The sequence below is a fragment of the Botrytis deweyae genome, assembly GCF_014898535.1.
Source record: "Botrytis deweyae strain B1 chromosome Unknown BDEW_036, whole genome shotgun sequence".
NCBI lineage: Eukaryota > Fungi > Ascomycota > Leotiomycetes > Helotiales > Sclerotiniaceae > Botrytis > Botrytis deweyae.
Genome location: NW_024066243.1, coordinates 296,331 through 315,843, shown reverse-complemented (window position 1 = coordinate 315,843; position 19,513 = coordinate 296,331). Strand labels below are relative to the sequence as shown.

The 19,513-nt window shown below is 44.8% G+C and overlaps 10 protein-coding genes across 10 annotated transcripts; 6 read left to right on the top strand and 4 right to left on the bottom strand.

The window, feature by feature from the left end:
• Positions 1-6: 6 nt before the first annotated feature.
• Positions 7-1,110, top strand: EAE98_010462 (uncharacterized protein; the record flags this gene model as incomplete). The annotated part of the gene is made up of 1 exon (XM_038958083.1): positions 7-1,110. One exon carries the CDS (start codon positions 7-9, stop codon positions 1,108-1,110), a length of 1,104 nt encoding a protein of 367 aa, XP_038805646.1.
• Positions 1,111-1,786: 676 nt separating this feature from the next.
• EAE98_010461 (uncharacterized protein) lies at positions 1,787-4,223 on the top strand (the record flags this gene model as incomplete). Its single annotated transcript, XM_038958082.1, has 10 exons — positions 1,787-2,010; positions 2,404-2,522; positions 2,657-2,730; positions 2,801-2,911; positions 2,971-2,980; positions 3,040-3,348; positions 3,429-3,533; positions 3,588-3,954; positions 4,002-4,034; positions 4,085-4,223. 10 exons carry the CDS (start codon positions 1,787-1,789, stop codon positions 4,221-4,223), a joined length of 1,491 nt encoding a protein of 496 aa, XP_038805645.1.
• A 180-nt stretch (positions 4,224-4,403) lies between these two features.
• On the bottom strand, positions 4,404-4,917 carry EAE98_010460 (uncharacterized protein; the record flags this gene model as incomplete). Its single annotated transcript, XM_038958081.1, has 4 exons — positions 4,404-4,438; positions 4,500-4,563; positions 4,617-4,729; positions 4,875-4,917. The coding sequence occupies 4 exons, from the start codon at positions 4,915-4,917 to the stop codon at positions 4,404-4,406; spliced, it is 255 nt and encodes an 84-aa protein (XP_038805644.1).
• Positions 4,918-5,162: 245 nt separating this feature from the next.
• On the top strand, positions 5,163-5,654 carry EAE98_010459 (uncharacterized protein; the record flags this gene model as incomplete). The annotated part of the gene is made up of 4 exons (XM_038958080.1): positions 5,163-5,225; positions 5,300-5,315; positions 5,428-5,490; positions 5,548-5,654. The coding sequence occupies 4 exons, from the start codon at positions 5,163-5,165 to the stop codon at positions 5,652-5,654; spliced, it is 249 nt and encodes an 82-aa protein (XP_038805643.1).
• A 269-nt stretch (positions 5,655-5,923) lies between these two features.
• On the bottom strand, positions 5,924-6,695 carry EAE98_010458 (uncharacterized protein). Its single transcript, XM_038958079.1, has 3 exons — positions 6,467-6,695; positions 6,218-6,416; positions 5,924-6,146 (listed from the first exon to the last, which is right to left on the bottom strand). Exons 1-3 carry the CDS (start codon positions 6,586-6,588, stop codon positions 6,006-6,008), a joined length of 462 nt encoding a protein of 153 aa, XP_038805642.1. The 5' UTR covers positions 6,589-6,695; the 3' UTR covers positions 5,924-6,005.
• A 1-nt stretch (position 6,696) lies between these two features.
• On the top strand, positions 6,697-11,115 carry EAE98_010457 (uncharacterized protein). The gene is made up of 3 exons (XM_038958078.1): positions 6,697-7,196; positions 7,259-10,802; positions 10,863-11,115. The coding sequence occupies exons 1-3, from the start codon at positions 6,988-6,990 to the stop codon at positions 10,905-10,907; spliced, it is 3,798 nt and encodes a 1,265-aa protein (XP_038805641.1). The 5' UTR covers positions 6,697-6,987; the 3' UTR covers positions 10,908-11,115.
• Positions 11,116-11,497: 382 nt separating this feature from the next.
• On the top strand, positions 11,498-12,769 carry EAE98_010456 (uncharacterized protein; the record flags this gene model as incomplete). The annotated part of the gene is made up of 2 exons (XM_038958077.1): positions 11,498-11,642; positions 11,721-12,769. The coding sequence occupies 2 exons, from the start codon at positions 11,498-11,500 to the stop codon at positions 12,539-12,541; spliced, it is 966 nt and encodes a 321-aa protein (XP_038805640.1). The 3' UTR covers positions 12,542-12,769.
• Positions 12,770-13,486: 717 nt separating this feature from the next.
• EAE98_010455 (uncharacterized protein) lies at positions 13,487-14,629 on the bottom strand (the record flags this gene model as incomplete). The annotated part of the gene is made up of 3 exons (XM_038958076.1): positions 13,487-13,822; positions 13,887-14,417; positions 14,616-14,629. The coding sequence occupies 3 exons, from the start codon at positions 14,627-14,629 to the stop codon at positions 13,570-13,572; spliced, it is 798 nt and encodes a 265-aa protein (XP_038805639.1). The 3' UTR covers positions 13,487-13,569.
• An 842-nt stretch (positions 14,630-15,471) lies between these two features.
• EAE98_010454 (uncharacterized protein) lies at positions 15,472-16,018 on the top strand (the record flags this gene model as incomplete). Its single annotated transcript, XM_038958075.1, has 2 exons — positions 15,472-15,785; positions 15,892-16,018. The coding sequence occupies 2 exons, from the start codon at positions 15,472-15,474 to the stop codon at positions 16,016-16,018; spliced, it is 441 nt and encodes a 146-aa protein (XP_038805638.1).
• Positions 16,019-17,257: 1,239 nt separating this feature from the next.
• On the bottom strand, positions 17,258-19,123 carry EAE98_010453 (uncharacterized protein; the record flags this gene model as incomplete). Its single annotated transcript, XM_038958074.1, has 2 exons — positions 17,258-18,168; positions 18,334-19,123. 2 exons carry the CDS (start codon positions 19,121-19,123, stop codon positions 17,258-17,260), a joined length of 1,701 nt encoding a protein of 566 aa, XP_038805637.1.
• Between the last annotated feature and the right edge of the window lie 390 nt (positions 19,124-19,513).

Genomic DNA, 19,513 nt, shown 5'->3' with positions numbered 1-19,513 from the left:
GACAATATGGTATCACAACCTCAAACCGTCAACGTTTTGTTGACTTCATTTCCGGGCTTGAATCTACCTTCGACTCTATCCCTACCTCTGCCTACAACCACCACTGTATCAGAGCTTCAAGACAAACTTTATGAGCGCATTCCATCTCAAGATCGTCGCCTTATTCTCACAACTATCTCGAATAAATTACTTTCTGCCGAATCGAATTCTTCAATATCAGATTTGCTATCAAATCCGGATGATGAATTTCTATCTTTACGACTTTCAGCGCGATTATGTGGTGGCAAAGGAGGTTTTGGATCTCAACTTCGTGCAGCTGGAGGTCGCATGTCCTCGAAACGTAAGAAGGGACAAGGTGACCAAAATGGATCAAGTCGAAATTTGGATGGTCGCAGATTAAGAACAGTCAATGAAGCAAAGGCATTAGCTGAATATCTAGCAATCAAACCAGAAATGGCAAAGAAAGATAAGGAAGAGAGAAGGAAACGATGGGAACAAGTTGTGGAATTGGCAGAACGAAGAGAACAGGAAATTAAGAATGGCACTAAAGGAAAGGTGGATGGTAAATGGGTTGAGGATAAGGAGGAAGCCGGAGAGAGAACGCGTGAGGCTGTTCTTGCGGCTATGAAAGCTGGGAACTATAAGGATAATTTGTTGGCAACATCTTCAGGTAGTGGCTCAGGAACCGATGGCTCCACAAGTGAAGAAGATGAGGTTATGGGTGGTACAGACTCGAACGATACAACTCCACCATCTGACTCTACACACGGTAAGCCGAAGGCTATGAATTTCTTTGGCTTTGACGAGGATGACGAGTTTATGAGTGATGACGACAAGGAAGAGGAAGAGGAAGATGAAGACGATGTAGTCGAAGCCAAGAAACCTGCGATACCCGAGGAAGTTCTGGAAGCAAAAGCAGAAGCAGAAGAGGATCAGGAGGTTGAAGTTGAGGAAGTTGACAAAGAACCAACACCACCCCCTGCCCCAGCTCAAACAAAAGGCAAAGCTCGATCAAGGATACCTGTCAAATCCCAAGCAAAGGCACCTGCAAAGGCATCTGCAAAATCTCCCGCAAAAGGAAAAGGAAAAGGCAAGGGGAAAGCTAAATGATCCAAACTTTCATATGCATTGATATTACAGCGCGGCGTTTGGGACTATGGTTTCTAGCGGGATAATCACGGACTGCTTAAATAGTGATCACTACAAATGAACCATAACTAATCTTTAACCTACTGATACTGAGACTACTTGTGAATATGTACAAGCTACTTCCTCTCCTTCGTACACTCCTCTACTTCGCTCTTCACCCTTGTTCATCCCCCTCTTAAACATTCACCGAGATTTGACTCTACTAGGACCAACTACTCTTCTGAAGTACAAGGAAATAGATCGAATGTGAATGGAACACAGTCATGATCCGCTTAGATAATGATGTGCATGACAAATTGAATGATAATGAAATCATGGCTTGTTCGTGAGAATACAGATATCTCTTATCCTTCTTCCAATTAGTAGCAAGAAATAACATTTTGAGTAGGTTGATATAAATGTTGTGCTATCTACCTGTCCTGTACCTAAGTATGGCCCTGATAATGCATACGAGTACCTACATATGCAGTAGCAGATGCTTGGTAGCGGGGTCACTGATAACTACCTGCTCAAGGACAGCTTCCCCTCAGATAAGCATTACCAACAATAAAATAACGATATATCATAAATTAATAAATACAATCTTGACTTCCATTTAAACCAATGTATTTTAATTGAATTCCTGTATTTCCTAAAAATGTCAAGATTAAATTCAAGAACTCTTATCAAAACCATCCCCTTGAGAACAACCCCGAGGATTGGAAACTTCGGTTGGATTAGGAACTATTCCCAGGGCTCGTTGAGAACAGGGGATTTATCAGATGGAAGAATTAGGGAGATCGCGCGGAAGGTTGATAGGGAGAGATTGTGGAAGGAATTGCATTATACGTGTCAATGGGGGAGGGGGGAGAAATGGGGAACGTATGTTTGGCCATTTTTCATTGAGTTTGAGCTTTGGACTTCGATATAAGGGAAGGGAAAGGGGGACGACGTGGAAGCAAGGATGAAATTTGTGACAGAGAAATGACATTGGAAAGTTCCTGAAAGTCTTCGGGTCTGGAGCGGATGCAATTTGCACGTTGGAAATGTTTAGATGTTGCTCAATGCAGCCTGCCTCCATGCCATTCTTATTACGGGCTCCAATCTGTGTAGTGCAGTTATAAAAAGGTCAAGCGATTATCATATGGGGCAAGCCGCAAATGACATGGTTCTACTACAGGATCAGTCTCTGTGATCATTTGCATGTAGCATCTTTCAGTATTTTCAATCTACAGTATGTTGCATGATATGCACAGAATTCTGATAGCAATCCAGAGGGGAAACTGATCTAGGAATGTCCCGACTTGCGCTCTCCTCCGCCGACAAACAAGCACGGGATTGGTTCGTCGAAACAACTAAAAATATCGGCTGTGATGTGAAGATTGACACTATGGGTGAGCTTCTGTCCTCCTTATCTATTCTATTTTCCATCTTCATATACCTACCCTCCTCCCTTTCACTCCTCTCACATATAACATCATCATATAAAATACTCGAAAGCGCATGTGATAATGAGTGATCAACAAAGGTAATATTTTTGCAATCCGACCCGGAAGAAAGGATGGACCAGCTACCTATGCGGGGAGTCATTTGGATACACAGGTACGTAATTCCAGAATGCTAGCCTATATATGAAGATAACATTGTATGATGATTGACTAATGAGTCAAAGCCGACGGGAGGAAGATACGATGGAATATTGGGTGTTCACGCAGGCATTGAAGCGTTGAAGACAATGAATAATTTTGATATTGAAACAGAATATCCTACGGGAGTTATTAATGTTTGTTGTACTATGATTCCGTGGCTATATACAATGACAGACTAACTTGATGGATACAGTGGACAAACGGTACACATCTGCATCACCCCAACACCCCCCTCTAACCTTCTCTCTAACTGCCACCACAGAAGAAGGAGCGCGCTTCCCCAAATCCATGATATCCTCCGGCGTGTGGGCTCACGACATTCCCCTCTCGGTGGCTCATGATTTGTGCGAAGTAAATGGGCCGGCAACCATGAAATCAGAATTAGAAAGAATAGGATATTTCGGTGCAACTCCCACTTCATACCTGGATAATCCAATCGGTGCACATTTCGAACTACATATTGAACAAGGTCCAATTCTTGAGAAGAGTAAAACGAAGATTGGAGCTGTGACGGGCGTGCAGGCTTATAGGTGGTATACTATTACAGTGAGGGGAAGAGATTGTCATACTGGTACGTTATGTTATAGAGATGTATCTATAATTGAAGAGATGTGAATGTGGGTCGGATGATGAATTGAGAATGCTTTATAGGTACAACGGATTTCGAGAATCGTTCAGATGCTATGCTTACAGCTGCAAAAATTATTCTTCATAGCCACAACAAGGCAGCTGAAATGGGTTGTCTAGCATCCACAGGTAATGAAGCCTTTCCCCCAAGATAAACTGCGGTACTCTGCTTACCTATGCTAGGTATCCTCACTCTCAAGCCTGGCTCTACTAATACTGTTCCGGGATTCGTACAGTTTTCACTTGATATCAGGTCTCCGGAGGATCAAAGGCTTCTGAACTTTGAGAAAGAATTAAAAAGAGATTTTGAGTTGATTGCTGCTGGAGAGCAGATGCCAACTCTTGGGGCTAGTGGAAAGAGAGGTAAAGGTTGTTTGGTGGAATGGAAAATGGATACAGATTCTCCGGCTACTCATTTCAACAAAGATTGTATTCGATGCGTAGAAGAGAGTGCTGGAGATTTGGCTGGAACAGCTTCTGGTATCGGAGATCAAACAGAAGCCGTCTCCGAAAGTTATAGGAGAATGGTATCAGGCGCTGGACATGATAGGTAAGAATGAGAATCTGATGATAAGGACCACGCTAAACACAACCTAGTGTTTATACTTCGAGACATGCTCCAACCTCAATGTAATCCTCTTCCTTTTCGCTAATACCAGAATATCACTAACCATAAGTAGGATCTTTGTGCCTTGTAAAGACGGCGTTAGTCATAATCCAGCCGAGTATTGTAGTCCAGAAGACTGTGGGAATGGTGCACAAGTCTTGCTTGGAGCGATGTTGAGATATGACCGATTGAGAGCTTTGAAAAAAGCCTGAATGCACTTTGAAAATGCATAACTCATGGATATCAACACATCTACCAAATTTGAATCAAGCACGTCTATTCAAGCCGACTCGTTTCTCATCAATTCGCATAATGACTCTGTATGATACATATCCATTGTGAACGTCTTCTGCTCTATCCCACCATGCAACCCTCTAGAACCTTCAAATACCTTACTGATCCAATCGAGTGGGGAATGTTCCGTTGTCTACAACATTCCACGTTAGCCAAACCTTGCCTTCCGGCCCCTTTCAAGTGTCACTACTAACCACGTTGGTCATCCCATCTCTCAACCCAGGCACTTGGGCACAATGACTTGTAGGCCAAGAAGAACTATTCCCCTCTATCAGTATATTTTCCCCTCTCAATCGATCGCAGAAACGTACTTGACGGCATGGTGCGAAATCCTCGCCCTTGGCTAGGATACACTTGTGATAATCGACGTAGTTTTGCCAGCAATGTTTAGTTTGGTTCTGGTTGGGGAATCGAGCGTCGAATCCTATATCCTACAATCAGTCTTCCGGTCATTTCGCAGAGCCCGGCGGCGGATAAATTGCATACCAGCTGTTTAGAAATTCAGTTAGCAATCAATCAGACCATTTCTAAATATACAAACAGTGGGCGGGCCCCAGGATGGCACATACCAGTAACGAACTTGAAGGGCTTGGTCTCGCGATCTTCAGACATATTTGCGTGTTTGTTTTCTGGCAATCACAGAATTTAGAGGGGAGATGGTGGTGGTGGTGGTGGTGGTTCAATTGAGACGAATGATGTGAGGTTGATTGGAATGGGCCTGCACTTTCTCACTTCGGGATGAAGTCGGCTAAGGCCGAGCTCGCTAGTGCGGAAATGCAGGTCCTCCAAAACCTCAGACCACGGAAGTTGAGTGTAATTCTAATCAGAAAGACTTGAAGATTGAACAACGGTTCAAGATGCATCCTACTGCCGTTACTAGAATGTTCCAACCGACCAAGAAGATGTGGTCGCCTGTGCCCGTAAGTTTGTTCATTGTTGATTTGCGATTTCGCGGTTTTGAGGGTGGGAGGGCTAATGTTTTGTGCCTTTACAGAAGGAGGAGCATAGCGGTACGTTTACCCCACGATTGGATAATCGGAGAGCTGGAGGGGGAGAATAGAATTTGGATTGGGAGATGCGTTTTTACTAGATGAGAATCGGGACTGACACTAAGGTCGACAGCCCACACTATCTCGCAACGATTGCGCCAATGGAAGAAGATTCCTCCCGAGTTGGTTCCTTTGGGTACGTTTACATGTTCGCCAGAATACGGCCAGAATTTACACTGATATCAATTTGAAGGAATCGTCGTCGGTGTCGCTGTCGGATTTGCTTTCTACTCTTTGGGCCGCAAACTTGTTGTTGACAAGCAAATGCGTCTCTCGAGACAAAACAGAGGAAAGGAATAGACTATTCATCTACAACGTTTCTGAGGGTTGGAAACAGACTGTTTGTCGGGGAAAAGTTCATACATCAAAAGCAATACTGAGTGGAACACGATGGAGGCAAGAATGGAATGGAGAAATTAGAACGGATGCATCGGCCAAACCTCGAATGAGTTGTACAGAATTGGCCCTTATTTCTCATAAATACATAGTCTCCATACCTGATATCTCATGCTTTTCATCGTCCAACTCCAACCTATACATCGAAGAGCATATGTAATCTTCCTGCCACCTGAACTCCTTTTGCTTTACTCCGAGAACTCCTTAGTAACACATTTCATGACCTGTAGCCTACGAGCACAACATAGCCCTTCTTCAAGCTGGCTTAGGCCCAGCTATATCCAATCCCTCTAGACCTTGCATAGGATCGTCAGGTCTATCCTGAACTCCGGCTCTTGCTTGTTCGGCTGCCAGTTTATCCTCCTCACTCACAGCATTCTCTGCTAGCCAGCCCTCCTATGTCACAAAATTAGTGACCACCCAAGCCGCCCCCTTCCATCACACAGCAGGATTCCATGAAGTCTTACCTGCTCCCATAAAGCCGTCTTGCTTCCCAATCCCTCATTCGTATTCTTTGGAGGTTTAGCCGCATTGACTTTAATCACCTTTCCAAATAGTTCAGATTGATCCATATTGTCAATGGCATCTTTGGTATCTTCTGGATCCTCAAACTCTACATATCCAAAACCTCGATGTGGCTCTGTTGAGTTGGGCCCATCTGCTTTGCTAGAAGATTTTCAACAAGAGGACATCGAAATATAGCGCGGAGGACTTACGGTATAGAGACATCTGCTATTTCTCCAAAGGGTAAAAATGCGGCTTCGAGATTTGCGATGGTAACCATGTGGGAGAGACCACCAACATACACAGTAGCTTTCCAACGTGCTTGGTCGGTCATCTTGTAGATAATGGGAAGTATTAGACTGAATTTATTTTAAACGAATCTCTGGTGTATTTGTCACTTCCAAACTGCCCAAATGCTATCCAACAAATCGCGAAAGAAGGAGCCTTTAATCACGTGTCAGCTGTTTTTTTAAGATTCACAATCCTATGGGCGGAATTCCTCGCTATGACCATCCGATTATGGGGAAAGGTGTTCACAGTGCTACTACTACCTATAAACGATTCAACAGATCGCAACTTTTGCTGTCTTTACACGTCTCATACAATTTAAAATCTACGAGTCTTTTCAATCTGTATCTACCGGCGTAGCAACAAAATCGGCTGAAAAGGCACACCGCGGCAAACTTTCCGCAGTGTAATCTGGCTTGTTAATTCTACAAATAGAGACGAGACAATGGTCCGTCTAAGGGAAATTCCCAGAACTGCGGCCTTCGCCTGGTCCCCAGGTCCAGAGACTCCTTTGGTTGTCACGGGTACCAGGGCTGGGGCTGTTGATGCGGATTTCTCTGATGAGACGAAGCTGGAGCTTTGGGATTTAAGCTTGGATAATGACGAGCAAGGTGTAGAACTACAACCTATTGCTAGCATTAGCACAGACTCCAGGTACGCCGATGAATTGTTTGTATCGAGCTTAGGGATTGTAGAAAGACTAACTTTTCCATTAGATTTCACGACATTGCATGGGCACCAGCAAACGCAGACCATCCGCGGGGCATAATCGCAGGCGCACTCGAGAATGGATCGTTGGATATATGGGATGCAGAGAAACTTATACAAGGAGCTGAGGATGCTTTCATGTCTAGGACGACGAAACATACGGGTGCTATCAAGTCTCTTCAATTTAACCCATTGAAGCCACAAATCCTAGCTACTGCTGGCTCCAAGGGCGAGCTGTTCATCTACGACGTAAACGATATCTCCAATCCGTTTAGATTAGGCACAGCTGCCGCACGATCGGATGATCTTGAATGTGTTGCATGGAATAGGAAAGTTCCCCATATTTTGGCAACTGGTGGAAGTGGAGGATATGTTACCGTCTGGGATTTGAAGACAAAGAAGGCTTCTCTACAATTGAGCAACAACCGAAAAGCAGTAGGAGCAATTGCATGGGATCCAAATAATGCGACAAAGCTTTTGACTGCTACACCCGACGATTCTACACCGGTAATTCTTTTGTGGGATCTCAGAAACTCAAATGCGCCTGAGCGTACTTTACAAGGACATATCCAGGGGATTTTGTCATTGTCCTGGTGTCAACAAGATGCCGATCTACTAATATCTTGCGGTAAAGATAACAGAACTTTAATCTGGAACCCTCAAACTGGGGAACAATATGGAGAATTCCCTGAAGTCACCAATTGGACCTTCCAGACTAGATTCAATCCACACAACCCCGCATTATCTGCCACTGCGTCCTTTGATGGAAAGATAGCTATCCAGACCTTACAAAATACAAACCCTACCGCATCCCAAGCCCCAGTTGCAGGTCCAATTGATGGCGAGGACTTTTTCACCAAGGCCCAAACTGAGCCTCAAGGGGCTTCATTTTCATTGAACAAAGCTCCTAAGTGGCTTGAGCGACCGGTTGGAGCTTCTTTCGGATTCGGTGGCAAATTAGTGAGCTTTAATTTGTTACCAACTGCAGCAGGAAAGCCTAGATCCTCCAAGATCCAAATCTCTCAATTTACAGTTGATTCAGACGTAGGATCTGCTACTGAGTCTTTCGAAAATGCCCTTAAGGCCGGTGATATTAAGAGCATTTGTGAAACTCATATTGATCAGGCCAAGACTGAGGAAGAGAAGGCAGACTGGAGAGTTATTGAGACATTGATCGCAGCCAACCCTCGAAAACAAGTCACCGAATACCTTGGATTCTCTGATGTAGACGAGATTACGAATGGTGTATCGGGACTTGACGTGGAGGATGCTGAAAAGTCGGAAGACGCGCCAGCTGATGCCAATGGAGAAGCAGGAAAGAATAATAGATTATCTACACTTTTCGATGGTGCTGAAGGTGATGACTTTTTGACGGATATCGCAGCAAATAAGGGGGCCAAGACGGATAATCCTTTCCATCTATTTGCTGAGTCTGATTCGGCCTCGGAAAAACAAATTACCAAAGCTTTGATGCTTGGCCAGTTCGAAAAAGCGATGACTGTCTGTCTCAAGGAGGATCGTATTGCTGATGCATTCATCATTGCCAACTGTGGTGGAAAGGAGTTGTTAGATAAAGTTCAAACTGCCTACCTAGCCAAAAAGGCAGAAGGTCCCAACTATCTACGACTCCTTAGCTCAGTCATTGGCAAAAACTTGTGGGATGTTGTATACAATGCTGACCTGGAGAACTGGAAAGAATCGATGGCAACTTTATGCACATATGCCGATCCAGCTCAATTCCCAGACCTTTGTGAGGCACTTGGTGATAGGCTTTTGGAATCTGGCACTGCAAAGGATGCTTCATTCTGTTTCTTAGTTGGTTCAAAGTTGGAGAAGGTCATCAACATCTGGATTTCCGAACTTCAAGAGAACGAAAAGCATGGTATTGAAGAACAAGAAGGCGATTCTACATTCTCCGTACATGCAAAGTCGCTCCAGAACTTTATTGAAAAGGTCACAGTATTCCGCAATGTCACCAAATTTCAAGATCCCGAGCAAAGCTTGACATCGGATTGGAAATTGGCAGCTTTGTACGACAAATATACAGAGTATGCGGACATTGTTGCTGCTCACGGACATCTCTCAATTGCCGAAAGATACCTTGATCTTCTTCCAGCTCAGTACCCTGCTGCAGAAGTTGCACGAGACCGAGTCAAGCGTGCATCAAGAAAGGTTGCCCCTACCACTACCGCAAGACAGCCAGCAGTCTCTTCGAGAGTCCCAGCACGTGCTCAGCCAGCCGCATATCAACAGCCAATTCCTGCTGCTGTGGCACCCCCAGTTCAATCTGCTCCAAATCCATACGCTCCACCTGCCGCTACTGCTCCAGCTTCTAATCCTTATGCGCCACCCACTTCAGGTGCCTCTAATCCATATGCACCTGCAGCAAGCGCTTACGCGCCACAAGGTTACCAGCCACCACAACCATCTCAACCTGCTTATGCACCTTCGTACGGAGCATATGGAGCAGCTCCATCGGGCTATGGAGCACCTCAACAATCATTTGGAGCCCCTCCTCCGAGAAACACAACTCCATCAGCTCCACCTGCATCTAAAGCTAAAGACATGACAAACTGGAATGACACACCTTTCGTAACAAAGGTTCCTACTGCTAGAAGAAGTACCCCTGTTGCAAATCCATTCCCAAATCAGCAAGGTGCTTCAATGCCACCTCCAGCAAACCCATACGGTGCTTCCAGGGCAACCCCCCCACCTCCTCCACCTAAGGGATCAGCCCCACCCCGTATTAGCTCACCATTGACGACTGCACCACCTCCCAGACCATCATCCACGGCCAATGCATATACTCCTCAAGCACCCCCTGCTCAATCACCATATGCATCAATACCACCACCTACAATTCCTCGTGGAGCTTCTCCATATAATCCCCCACCTACCGGGGCTGCACCTACAAGCAGATACGCTCCATCTCCAGCAACACAGCAATACTCCCAACCACCTCCATCAAATATCGCTCCACCTCCTCAGGGAGGTATGAGACCACCTCCATCTAATCCATATGCACCACCGTCAGCTGCACCACCTAGCCAGTACGCGCCATCTCAATCGCCATATGAAAGCCAGCCTCCACCTGCACAGTTTCAAAACCAAGGTCCTCCCCAAGGTCCTCCTCAGACTCAACAAGGGCCACCGCAAGGTCCTCCTCAAGGTCCTCCAATGGGCGGTTCTCGACCACCAACTGGGCCTCCTAGAGCTTCTGCCGTTGCAGCTGCTCCAGCAAAACCTAAGCACCCTGCTGGTGATAGATCACATATTCCCGAATCTGCTCAGAGAATGGTCGAAATCTTCACCAGTGACATGCAAAGAGTAGCCTCGAAAGCTCCAGCAAATTTTGCTCCTCAAGTGAAAGACACTCAGAAGCGCCTCAACATTTTGTTTGATCATCTGAATAATGAGGAACTTGTAAAACCTGATACTATCGAGAAATTGACCCAGTTGGCGGAGGCACTTCAATCTGGTGACTACGAAACAGCAAGCAGGATGCAAGTCGACATTCATCGTGAAAAGCCTGATGAGTGTGGCAATTGGATGGTAAGTTTTATAGTTGTCTTTTTGGGGTTTGAATGTAACATATACTAATGATCAATACAGGTCGGTGTCAAACGATTAGTTAGCATGAGCAAAGTCACTCCTTAGAGTTGAAGCGAATACTTTATTTTAATTTGAGAACTAAAAACCGGAACGAAGGAATGAGGATTAAGATGAGAGCGAAGCATGTGTGTATAGTAAAGAAATATTGCTAGAGTAAGAACTTATTCTTTATAATACTGCTTTTTTATCTTTGAATTAAGAGCAATACCTATGATTGCAATTGCGTATTGATGTAAGTTTGCAAGGAATACCCTAAAAATGATGTATGTCTTGTTCTAGAAGTGGTGTACATGATACCAATCAACTTCTCTTATGGATTACGAATGAATCAACGATTCTCTTTATAATAAATTGTGAAATATTGTACAGTTTGGTTGATATTATACCAATGATGCACCATTATTGATTTCGTTAGTTCTATTTAACTACAGATCAAATCATTGTTAAAGCTAGTGCAATAAGTGTCTATCTGGATACATGTAAATAAATGTATGGTGACCCCTTCTAGCTTTCCCCCACCAAAAAAAATCCCAGCTCCGGAAGCTTCCAACCACGTAAATAATAAACGACATCATCAAATCTGTCCAAGTCATCATCTTTCCATTTTCTTAACAACAATTTTTTTTATAAAAAAAATGGCCGATACTTCTGAGCCAGCAACAGAAACGCCATCTCAGAGACAGGCACGCATTAGGAAGGAAAAGAGAGAAGCAAAGATTAGAGATGGGGGAAATGCAAGGTTGAATAAGATCATTGGGTTAGGTGGTGGTTTACCTAGAGGTTTGTACTTGTCCTGTTTGAGGCTATTTTGGATGGCTCTTTGAATTATATGTTGAATAAAGCTAATGGTGGGTATAGAGGAGGTTCCATCGCCAGCGCCAGCGCCAGCGCAAACAGCTCCCAAGGCTACAAACCATGCGGATCCAGATGAAGTAGATATTTCGAATCATTATTATGAGCCGCAGACTCGCACGCCGATCCAGAGGTCTCAGAGTGGCCAGCAGCAACAGCAACTAAATGATGATCAATTAAGGCAAATGATGCTGGGTATGGATCCAGGCTCTTTGGGTGGTGCTCCTGGCCAAAATCCTTTCGCAGGTTTCCCAGGTATGGGAGGTGCACCCGGTGAAGACGGCGCAAACGATCCCATAATGCAAATGTTACAACAGATGATGGGAGGAATGGGCGGACCACCGGGCGAAGGACAAGCTGGAATGCCTTCCTTTCCCGGTATGCCTGGTATGCCCGGTATGGGGATGGAAGGGCAAGCTCAAGCCGCTGCTATTGATCCTTATGCATACATTTGGCGCATAGTGCATGCCGTTTTCGCATTATCCCTCGGCTTGTATATAGCACTTACGACGTCATTTACAGGCACTAAATATGCACGCGAGGCGTCGGGTTTGGCGAATGATGGATTGAGCGCGGATAGTGTGCATTTCTTTTGGATCTTTGCGACGTCAGAAGTGGTCTTGTTGACCAGCAGATTTTATTTGGAGAAGGGAAACTCTATGCCAGCTGGTATGATGGGGACAGTGATGGGTTTCTTGCCAGAGCCTTGGAAGAGTTATGTAGGCACGGTCTTAAGATATGGACGTATTTGGGGAACAGTCAGTGGAGATGCCATGGTTTGTGTTTTCGTGTTGGGAGTTTGTGCTTGGTTGAGGGGCGGTAATTAAAGGGCCGGGCATAAGTACTGAAGATTGCTAATGATGATGATGATGATTCCCTATCTATATGAAGTCTGGATATTATGTATCAAAGGTTTCCCGGTTCTCACATTGGCTTACAGTTTGACACAATCTGCAAAATATGATCCATCCGACTGGAACGATCACGACGAATTGAGGAACTACATATCTCCTTTTCTAGCCATTTGCTGGGTGACATTTTGACCAAGATTTTTCTTTTAACATCATAAGAGTCTGAAATTGAACTCAGCCCTCAATGTTGTGACAGTTTTACACCTTTTGCTTCTGCAAGTGCAAGTGACAGCTTTCTAAGAGAGTCTATTCATGGACTTGAGAGAAGAAAACTCCTTGAAGGAGTTGGTATTGTCGGTAAAATTATGTCGTTGAGTGATGGCTGAAGGGCACGGTATAGGAAAGACAAAGGCATTCTTTTAAAATCAGCTTTGTGTTGCGTTCCCGTTGTATGAGCCTCAAGCGTTTATGGGATATGATTCATGACGTTCTTGACATCACACAAATGGCTAGTGCTGTCAATAAATATTCACTGGAAATATTGCATGCTGGCTTGTGGTTTGATTACAAAGTTGAGGCGGCAATGGTTTGGGTGTGTCTTCCTACATGAAATCTTCGATTATTGAAGGGGTATATTTGCTTTCAGCGTATAGGCAAAATGAATTCACAGCTCACAATTGGATAAGGCGAAATGCAAAAGGGTTGAAATTTGGTGGTAAGAAGAAAAAGGAAACAAGATGATGAGCTTAGTAGCAAAAGCAGAGGAAAAAGAGCTGATCATTTGGACTTCGGCGTTTTGGCTGATGTTAAGACAACAAGGCCCGGTGATTTTGTTTGAGCGGCTTGGAGAAATGCAGTTTGGGGGTTCTAGGAATTCCGTCATGATTCTACAGTCGCAATGATTAAGCGGCAATGTACTGGCGATTGTCATCAACAAATCATATTTCTGTTTCTCCCACAACCTCAAGTGCTCCCATTGACTAATTACACAGCAAACTTTCTTGTCATATCTGTTGGATCCGATGTTTACAATTCTTCTTGTGCCTTTTAAAATTATCCTTCCTCGTGAATCCCTTTCCTTCGGCTCTTGAGTGTTTGCAGCTTTCCGCATCACAAAAATATCTTTCCCCATTTGGGTTGAGCTTGGGATGTATACTTGCAATGTGGCGTTTCAGATCTTTGTGGTACCGGAATCCGAGTGATTTACATGAGCATATGCGACACTTGAAAGGGAGAGTATGTGATTTTATATGAACACTGAGGTTGAATGTCAACATCAACAAGTCATGCAATATGGATTTTTAAAAGAATTAGCACTTACTTTAGCTCACATGGTAGTTTGAACTGTTTTTGACATTCCGGGCAAGTGTAGTGTTGAGCAACTGGTTGCGGTTCTGGCTGCTCAGGTAAAATCTGACCAGTAGGATGATGATGATGATGTTGGAATTGCTCCACGTGAGGATTGGAGACTGATTGGGCTTGGTAAAGACCGTACTGAACCCGGCCTTCGCCTGGTTCTTCGACATATTGGAGAGCTTGCGGAGACTCTGCGTCTAGCGCAGGCAGATCTAACAAAGTGTTGTAAGGATTGTAAGGCGGAGGATCGAAATTTCCATGGTTGTCATCTTCAGCGGAAGGGCATTTATTCTCATCAACTTGTCTGTTTGCTTCCCGAGCATCAACAGTAACCCTTGATTCGAATGAAGAAGGAACAGGATGTATCCTGAGGTCTAAAAGGCTGGGATTGATAAATTCACAAAGTAGATGATTATGTTCGTTTTCGTTCCCAGCGGTGTATTCCGAGAAGATAGGTTCTATTCGCTTTGGGCCTCCTTGATCGTAGCGGAGGCCCCTGAATTAGGGTTAAGGTATTGCAAAGAGTAGGAAGATGCTGAAGATGAATGAAAAAAAGACCCCTAAGGAGTGACTGTGTAGGAGAAAAAGAGTGAGGAATGACAGCGCCGCCTCTCGCGCCGTGAAGAGAAAAGAAGAAAAAAAGGAAAGAAGGTGGAAAATTCGAGGGTTCTTATGATGGTCGAGATGTCGCTACAGCCAATCAGTCATCATCATTGAATGTCTGCACGTGTTGGAAGCGAGATCGCTCAACCAATATCCATTCAGTATTTATACCACCCTGGTTGTAGGCCTCAAAATTGTAATGCTCCAATCAGCAGCGAGAATTCAAAAAATATCGAATCTCCGATATTAAGAACACGAATTTGAACATCATTCTGCATACTATCGGCGATGAGAACAGCTCTTGAGGAATCTGATAGGTGGCCTCAAATGAGCACTGCCAATCGTATTTGCTATCATGAAGCCGTGGAAATAGTGCTATGGAAGCTGCATATATTTTTAATGCGAAGTGCTTAGTCCAGACGCAAGTTGCCTTAGTTGTAGGCCTCATTTTCAAGTGTCTACCAATGAATCATCTTCTTACTGAGGATGACAGAGGGTCTGAGGTGCAAAAAAGCTCACAGTCTATCATGAAAATCTGCAGTAAAATCCCAACACTTGATTTCTTGACGATGTTGCATGCCATGAAGGCGGGGTCTTGAGAAAGTTGCTGGCAAGGAAGGAAATGGCTTTCCCATTTGTGTAAATCGGGCTCAGATTTTCAAGCTTTGGTATGTTCAAGTCCCAACATGTTCGGGTTATTGGACATTTGATGCTTCCATCGTCTGGGGAATCATTTGCATCTTTCTTGATTTTGTGTCTTGGAGTCCCGTGAAACGCAAAAGTCCTCATTGCATAAATATACCCATCCAGATCCTCGATTTTCTTTTCAGTTGCTCTGCAATCGTCTCACAATACTTCGTTGGACTTTCAATGAACTACAAACCAAAGCATCTATCCTCCACTTCAAATCAAAATATTCTTCTCTCTTACACCATCTAACCTACATCATGACCACTCTCTTCTGCTGTGATTCCCCCGAGTCCTTTCGTCCTCAACAACTCACCCACCAACAGAAATTCACCAGCTTCAAAGCCTGGGCCGACTACCCTCGCTCCTCCTCCGTCACACCTCCCAAGGACTCAGGAGCTGACTCCAACCCCATCACTCCTACCACCCCGTACGCCATCCAATTTGTCCGACAAGTCAACTACGGTCCTCTTGAATCTAAACGCTACTTCATCCCCGATGACAGCTCCCCGGGAGATTTTATCGAGATCACCGAACAGCATCTGATCCAAGCCAATTATCAGAAGTTGAATTCGTAAGTACTGCGCTTTTTATTGTTTTCAATTTCAATGTTTATGATAATGGACATGCATGATATGATATGCGAAATGATGAGTTGCAAACTGATGAGTGGTAAATAGATATAAGAACTTCAAATGTAGCTCTCATAATAAATTCTTCGAGGTGAATTTGTATCAGAAGGATCCGGTCAATGTTCATCACTGGCGAGCAAATATTGCGAGGCCGGCGGGAGAGATCGATCTTTGAGGCGAAGGTTGGAGGAGGGAAGTGGGGAAATGGATCTGTGGTCTTGAGTTTCTTGGTTCTTGTTGTTTTGCTGTGCTGTGCTGGTGATTTGGATGGATGTCATGACACTTGCTGTGCTGTGCTGTACTGTGCTGTTCTACTGTGTTGAATTGCAATTTTCATTCAGCATGTCTTGGGATGAAATACCATAGTTGGATATGCAGATGTGTGCAGAATCTTGGACGGATGTGAATGGTTTTGATCCATCATTTCACAATTTCACAATTTCACTCAACGATTTTCGTTATGAAAGGAAGAGTGAGGTGCAATAAAATTTACTAGAGACTGTGAATACAGTCGGGAAATTCCATGTGGCACAATATGTGATATGTGTATCAAGTAATTCGATATTGATCGGAATCTGTACTGTTGAAGGTGGGTATTATCTATATTTCTGTTGAGAAAGAGAGGGAGAGATGAATCGAAGTATCTGGGATATTGATATGATTAATGTTGCTGTTGGATTCTTGCATAAATTCCGGGCTTTGTTGGATTTTGTTACACGGCTTAGCTTTACAAGAAGATTTGCTGGAAACGTAGGGGGGGAGACTTCGGCATTAGTTAGATGTTGCTGTAGAAGGGATGAATGAGAATTGTGTTATGGTGTATGGGGGAGGGGTTCACTAGATTAAAGGAAGTTCATCAAATAAAATGTCATATTCTATTCTCATGGCGAAATAAATTCCAATACTCATACAAACTTCCTACATGAATATATTGCGCACCCATTGGGAAGGAATCTATCCGTCCATCACCATCACAATCACAAGCAAGAGGAAAAGCAGTAGTATCAACATACAAACTATACTGTAATTCTATCTATATTGATTCAAGTTACCCAAATTACCCTTTCGAAAAAGCCAAAATAAGAAGATTGAAAAGTACGACTTATGTGCAAAATAATGGATATCAAAAAGAAAGAAGGATAAATAATCACAACCAAAACCAAAACCAAAAACCAAAACTAAAAACCAAAACTAAAAACCAAACAAAATATCATACTCGTACTCGTACTCGTAATCATGAGACATTAACATGAATGATGAAGAAGAGAACTCGTGGAAAATCCAAAAAGAAAAGAAAAGTAAAACAATAAAAACTCGTAAACGTAAACATAAACATAAACATGAAAATCATGAAAACATCAAAAAACTCATAAAAGCCCATAACACATAATCTCCACCCCACCCATCACCCCCCCTAGAAAAGCGCTCTCCTGGAAAACCTAACCTTCTTCTCCTTTTTCCCCTTCTTTCCACCAATCTTTTTGCTGATTTCCTCTCCCATCACACTCACCCTCCCCAAAAAATCCATAATCAACACCCCAACCCATCCCATCGCATCGCTCGCCCAATCCCTCACTTTCGACACAAACAAACTCCATCTCAAGCGCAACGTCGCCAACTTCCCCGGGCGGCGAAATCTCTTCTCGTTATAATTCATTCCTGCATCAGTCTTGTTCGTCCTGGAAAAATGTCCCATCATTCGTGCTCGCGTTGATTCTTTAGCTCCTGTTGCTGTTGCTGTTTTCGTTTTCATTTTCATTCCCATTCCCATTCCCATTCCCATTCCCATTCTCGCATGCATTTTCTTCTCCCTTTTCTTCTCCTCCTCGCTCGAATCCTCACTCTCATCTGCATAGTGCGCCGCAAACCATGGAAAAGCAGGCGCGCGCGCATCACCCCCTCGCAATCTCCCTCGCACCATAACCGCCACTCTGGCTTTCAAGCCCTCGCCGCCCCCATCTCCCCCTTCGCTTACTGTCCGGCCGGTGCTCCTCCCCCAACTACCCCAGGATTCTGCGTTTCCACCGGCCCCTGCATCCCGCTCGCCAATGGGAGGGCCCCCGTCTCTCCGTCCTCGTGAATCGGCTCCATGGTCCCCTTCGTTGGGGATCCGGGGGGGCTCAACTGTGTCTTGGGAGGTAATTGCGGGGGGTTCGCCAACGATGCTGATGTGTGCGTGGTTTGGATGGGAGTTAGCCCTTGAGGGGGCGCCGGAGCTGGGATGGGAGCCACGACTGGGGTTTCGCCGGTCGCAGCTGTAGCGTGTGCCGCGGAGGCTTCCGCTTCCTGACGCGCGAGCGCTTTGGCTTCTTCTTGTTGGATTCTCTATTGTCTTCAATCAGCATGCTATTCTTCTTTGTCTAGAAATCGTACAGAATGTCTATCCATCCATCTCGGAATCCAAGACCCTCAAAGCAAACTCGAATGTGTGAGAGGGTAAAGATAAGGAGAAGAGGAGTAAGTGAAAGGGTAGAAAATAGGTCATCCAACCTGCAATTCGAGGCGCGACGTTCACCTCTTCGTCATCATCTTCCGATGACGTGGAACAAAAACGCGAGTGACGATAGGAAAGAATTCGATGTCTCACCTGATCCAGAGTCATTCTCTTTTTTTCCTGTTTGGTCTGTGTAGGACTTGGGACTGGGGTAGCTGCGACGGGAGCAACAGGAACAGGAACAACAGGCGTAGCTTCTGCTGCTGGTGTTGCTCCTACAGCTCCGCTTGCAGTGGGAGTGGCGATGGCAGTTTTCTCATCAGTTTTTGCCTGTTTCTCCATCGCCCTCTTCTCCTTCATTGCCAAAAGTTTCTCTTTCAACCCCATCACCTTTGCTTTCACACCACCATTACCACTCTTCTTATTAGCATTCTCCTTCTCCACCATGATACTCTCTCCGGAAGCACCACTATCCACAGTCTTGACGCCCTGACCCTTTCCCCCCTTAACCTTCTCCATCGCCAAAGCCGGTCCGGCCTTGACAACCCGTCCAACACATTTGCCTCCCTCTCTGAAGCCCTGCACTCCAGCTGCAAAGTGTACTTTACAATCATACCACTCCTTTCTCGCCGTCATGCACTTCTTCTTCTGCGCGTAAGCCTTCTCAGCCTTCTGTGCATTCTTGTATTCCTTTGCCGCATCTTCAGTCTGCGTGTGCAAATCCAATGCGGTTCCCGAAGCGGCGGGGCCGACTCCTGCGGCAGCCTCAGCAGGTGTCGCGGGGAGAGGATTCACCGTATTTGTGGGAGCCGGGATCGGTCCAGTGGTGGTAGGCGTAGAAGACATGTTTGAGTTTGTTCGAGAGCGAGAACTGCGGGGACGAATGGAGAGGAGACGACAGGTGATGTGCGGTCTCTGACGGGGGTGTGAGTGAAAGATTTTGAAAGATTTCCGAGGGCCCGGAGCGTAAATGCTGCGGGTGTAGTGTGTGGGATTATGTGATTATGAGGATGCAGATGAAGTGTGCGTGCGTGTCTGTTGTCTTGTCGAAGATGGGAAAAAAGTAATAAAGACTCGAGATGATGTCGTAGTCCGAAGAAGTGAATAGAATCTGGGTATCTGGGTATCTGGGTATCGAAAAGACAATCTTCCTAATGACAGCTACTAAAGACAACTCTTCGAAGAAAAAGAAAGAGGGAAAAAAAAGGTGCGAACATCTCCCTTCATAAGAACTCC

Excerpts from the sequence above, each read along its gene's own strand:
- EAE98_010458 (XM_038958079.1), bottom strand. The coding sequence starts at position 6,588 with ATGACCGACCAAGCACGTTGGAAAGCTACTGTGTATGTTGGTGGTCTC. Across the intron at positions 6,417-6,466 it reads ATAGCAGATGTCTCTATACC|CAAAGCAGATGGGCCCAACT; the intron begins GTAAGTCCTCCG and ends AAAATCTTCTAG. Across the intron at positions 6,147-6,217 it reads AGACGGCTTTATGGGAGCAG|GAGGGCTGGCTAGCAGAGAA; the intron begins GTAAGACTTCAT and ends TTTGTGACATAG.
- EAE98_010457 (XM_038958078.1), top strand. The coding sequence starts at position 6,988 with ATGGTCCGTCTAAGGGAAATTCCCAGAACTGCGGCCTTCGCCTGGTCC. Across the intron at positions 7,197-7,258 it reads AGCATTAGCACAGACTCCAG|ATTTCACGACATTGCATGGG; the intron begins GTACGCCGATGA and ends CTTTTCCATTAG. Across the intron at positions 10,803-10,862 it reads ATGAGTGTGGCAATTGGATG|GTCGGTGTCAAACGATTAGT; the intron begins GTAAGTTTTATA and ends TGATCAATACAG.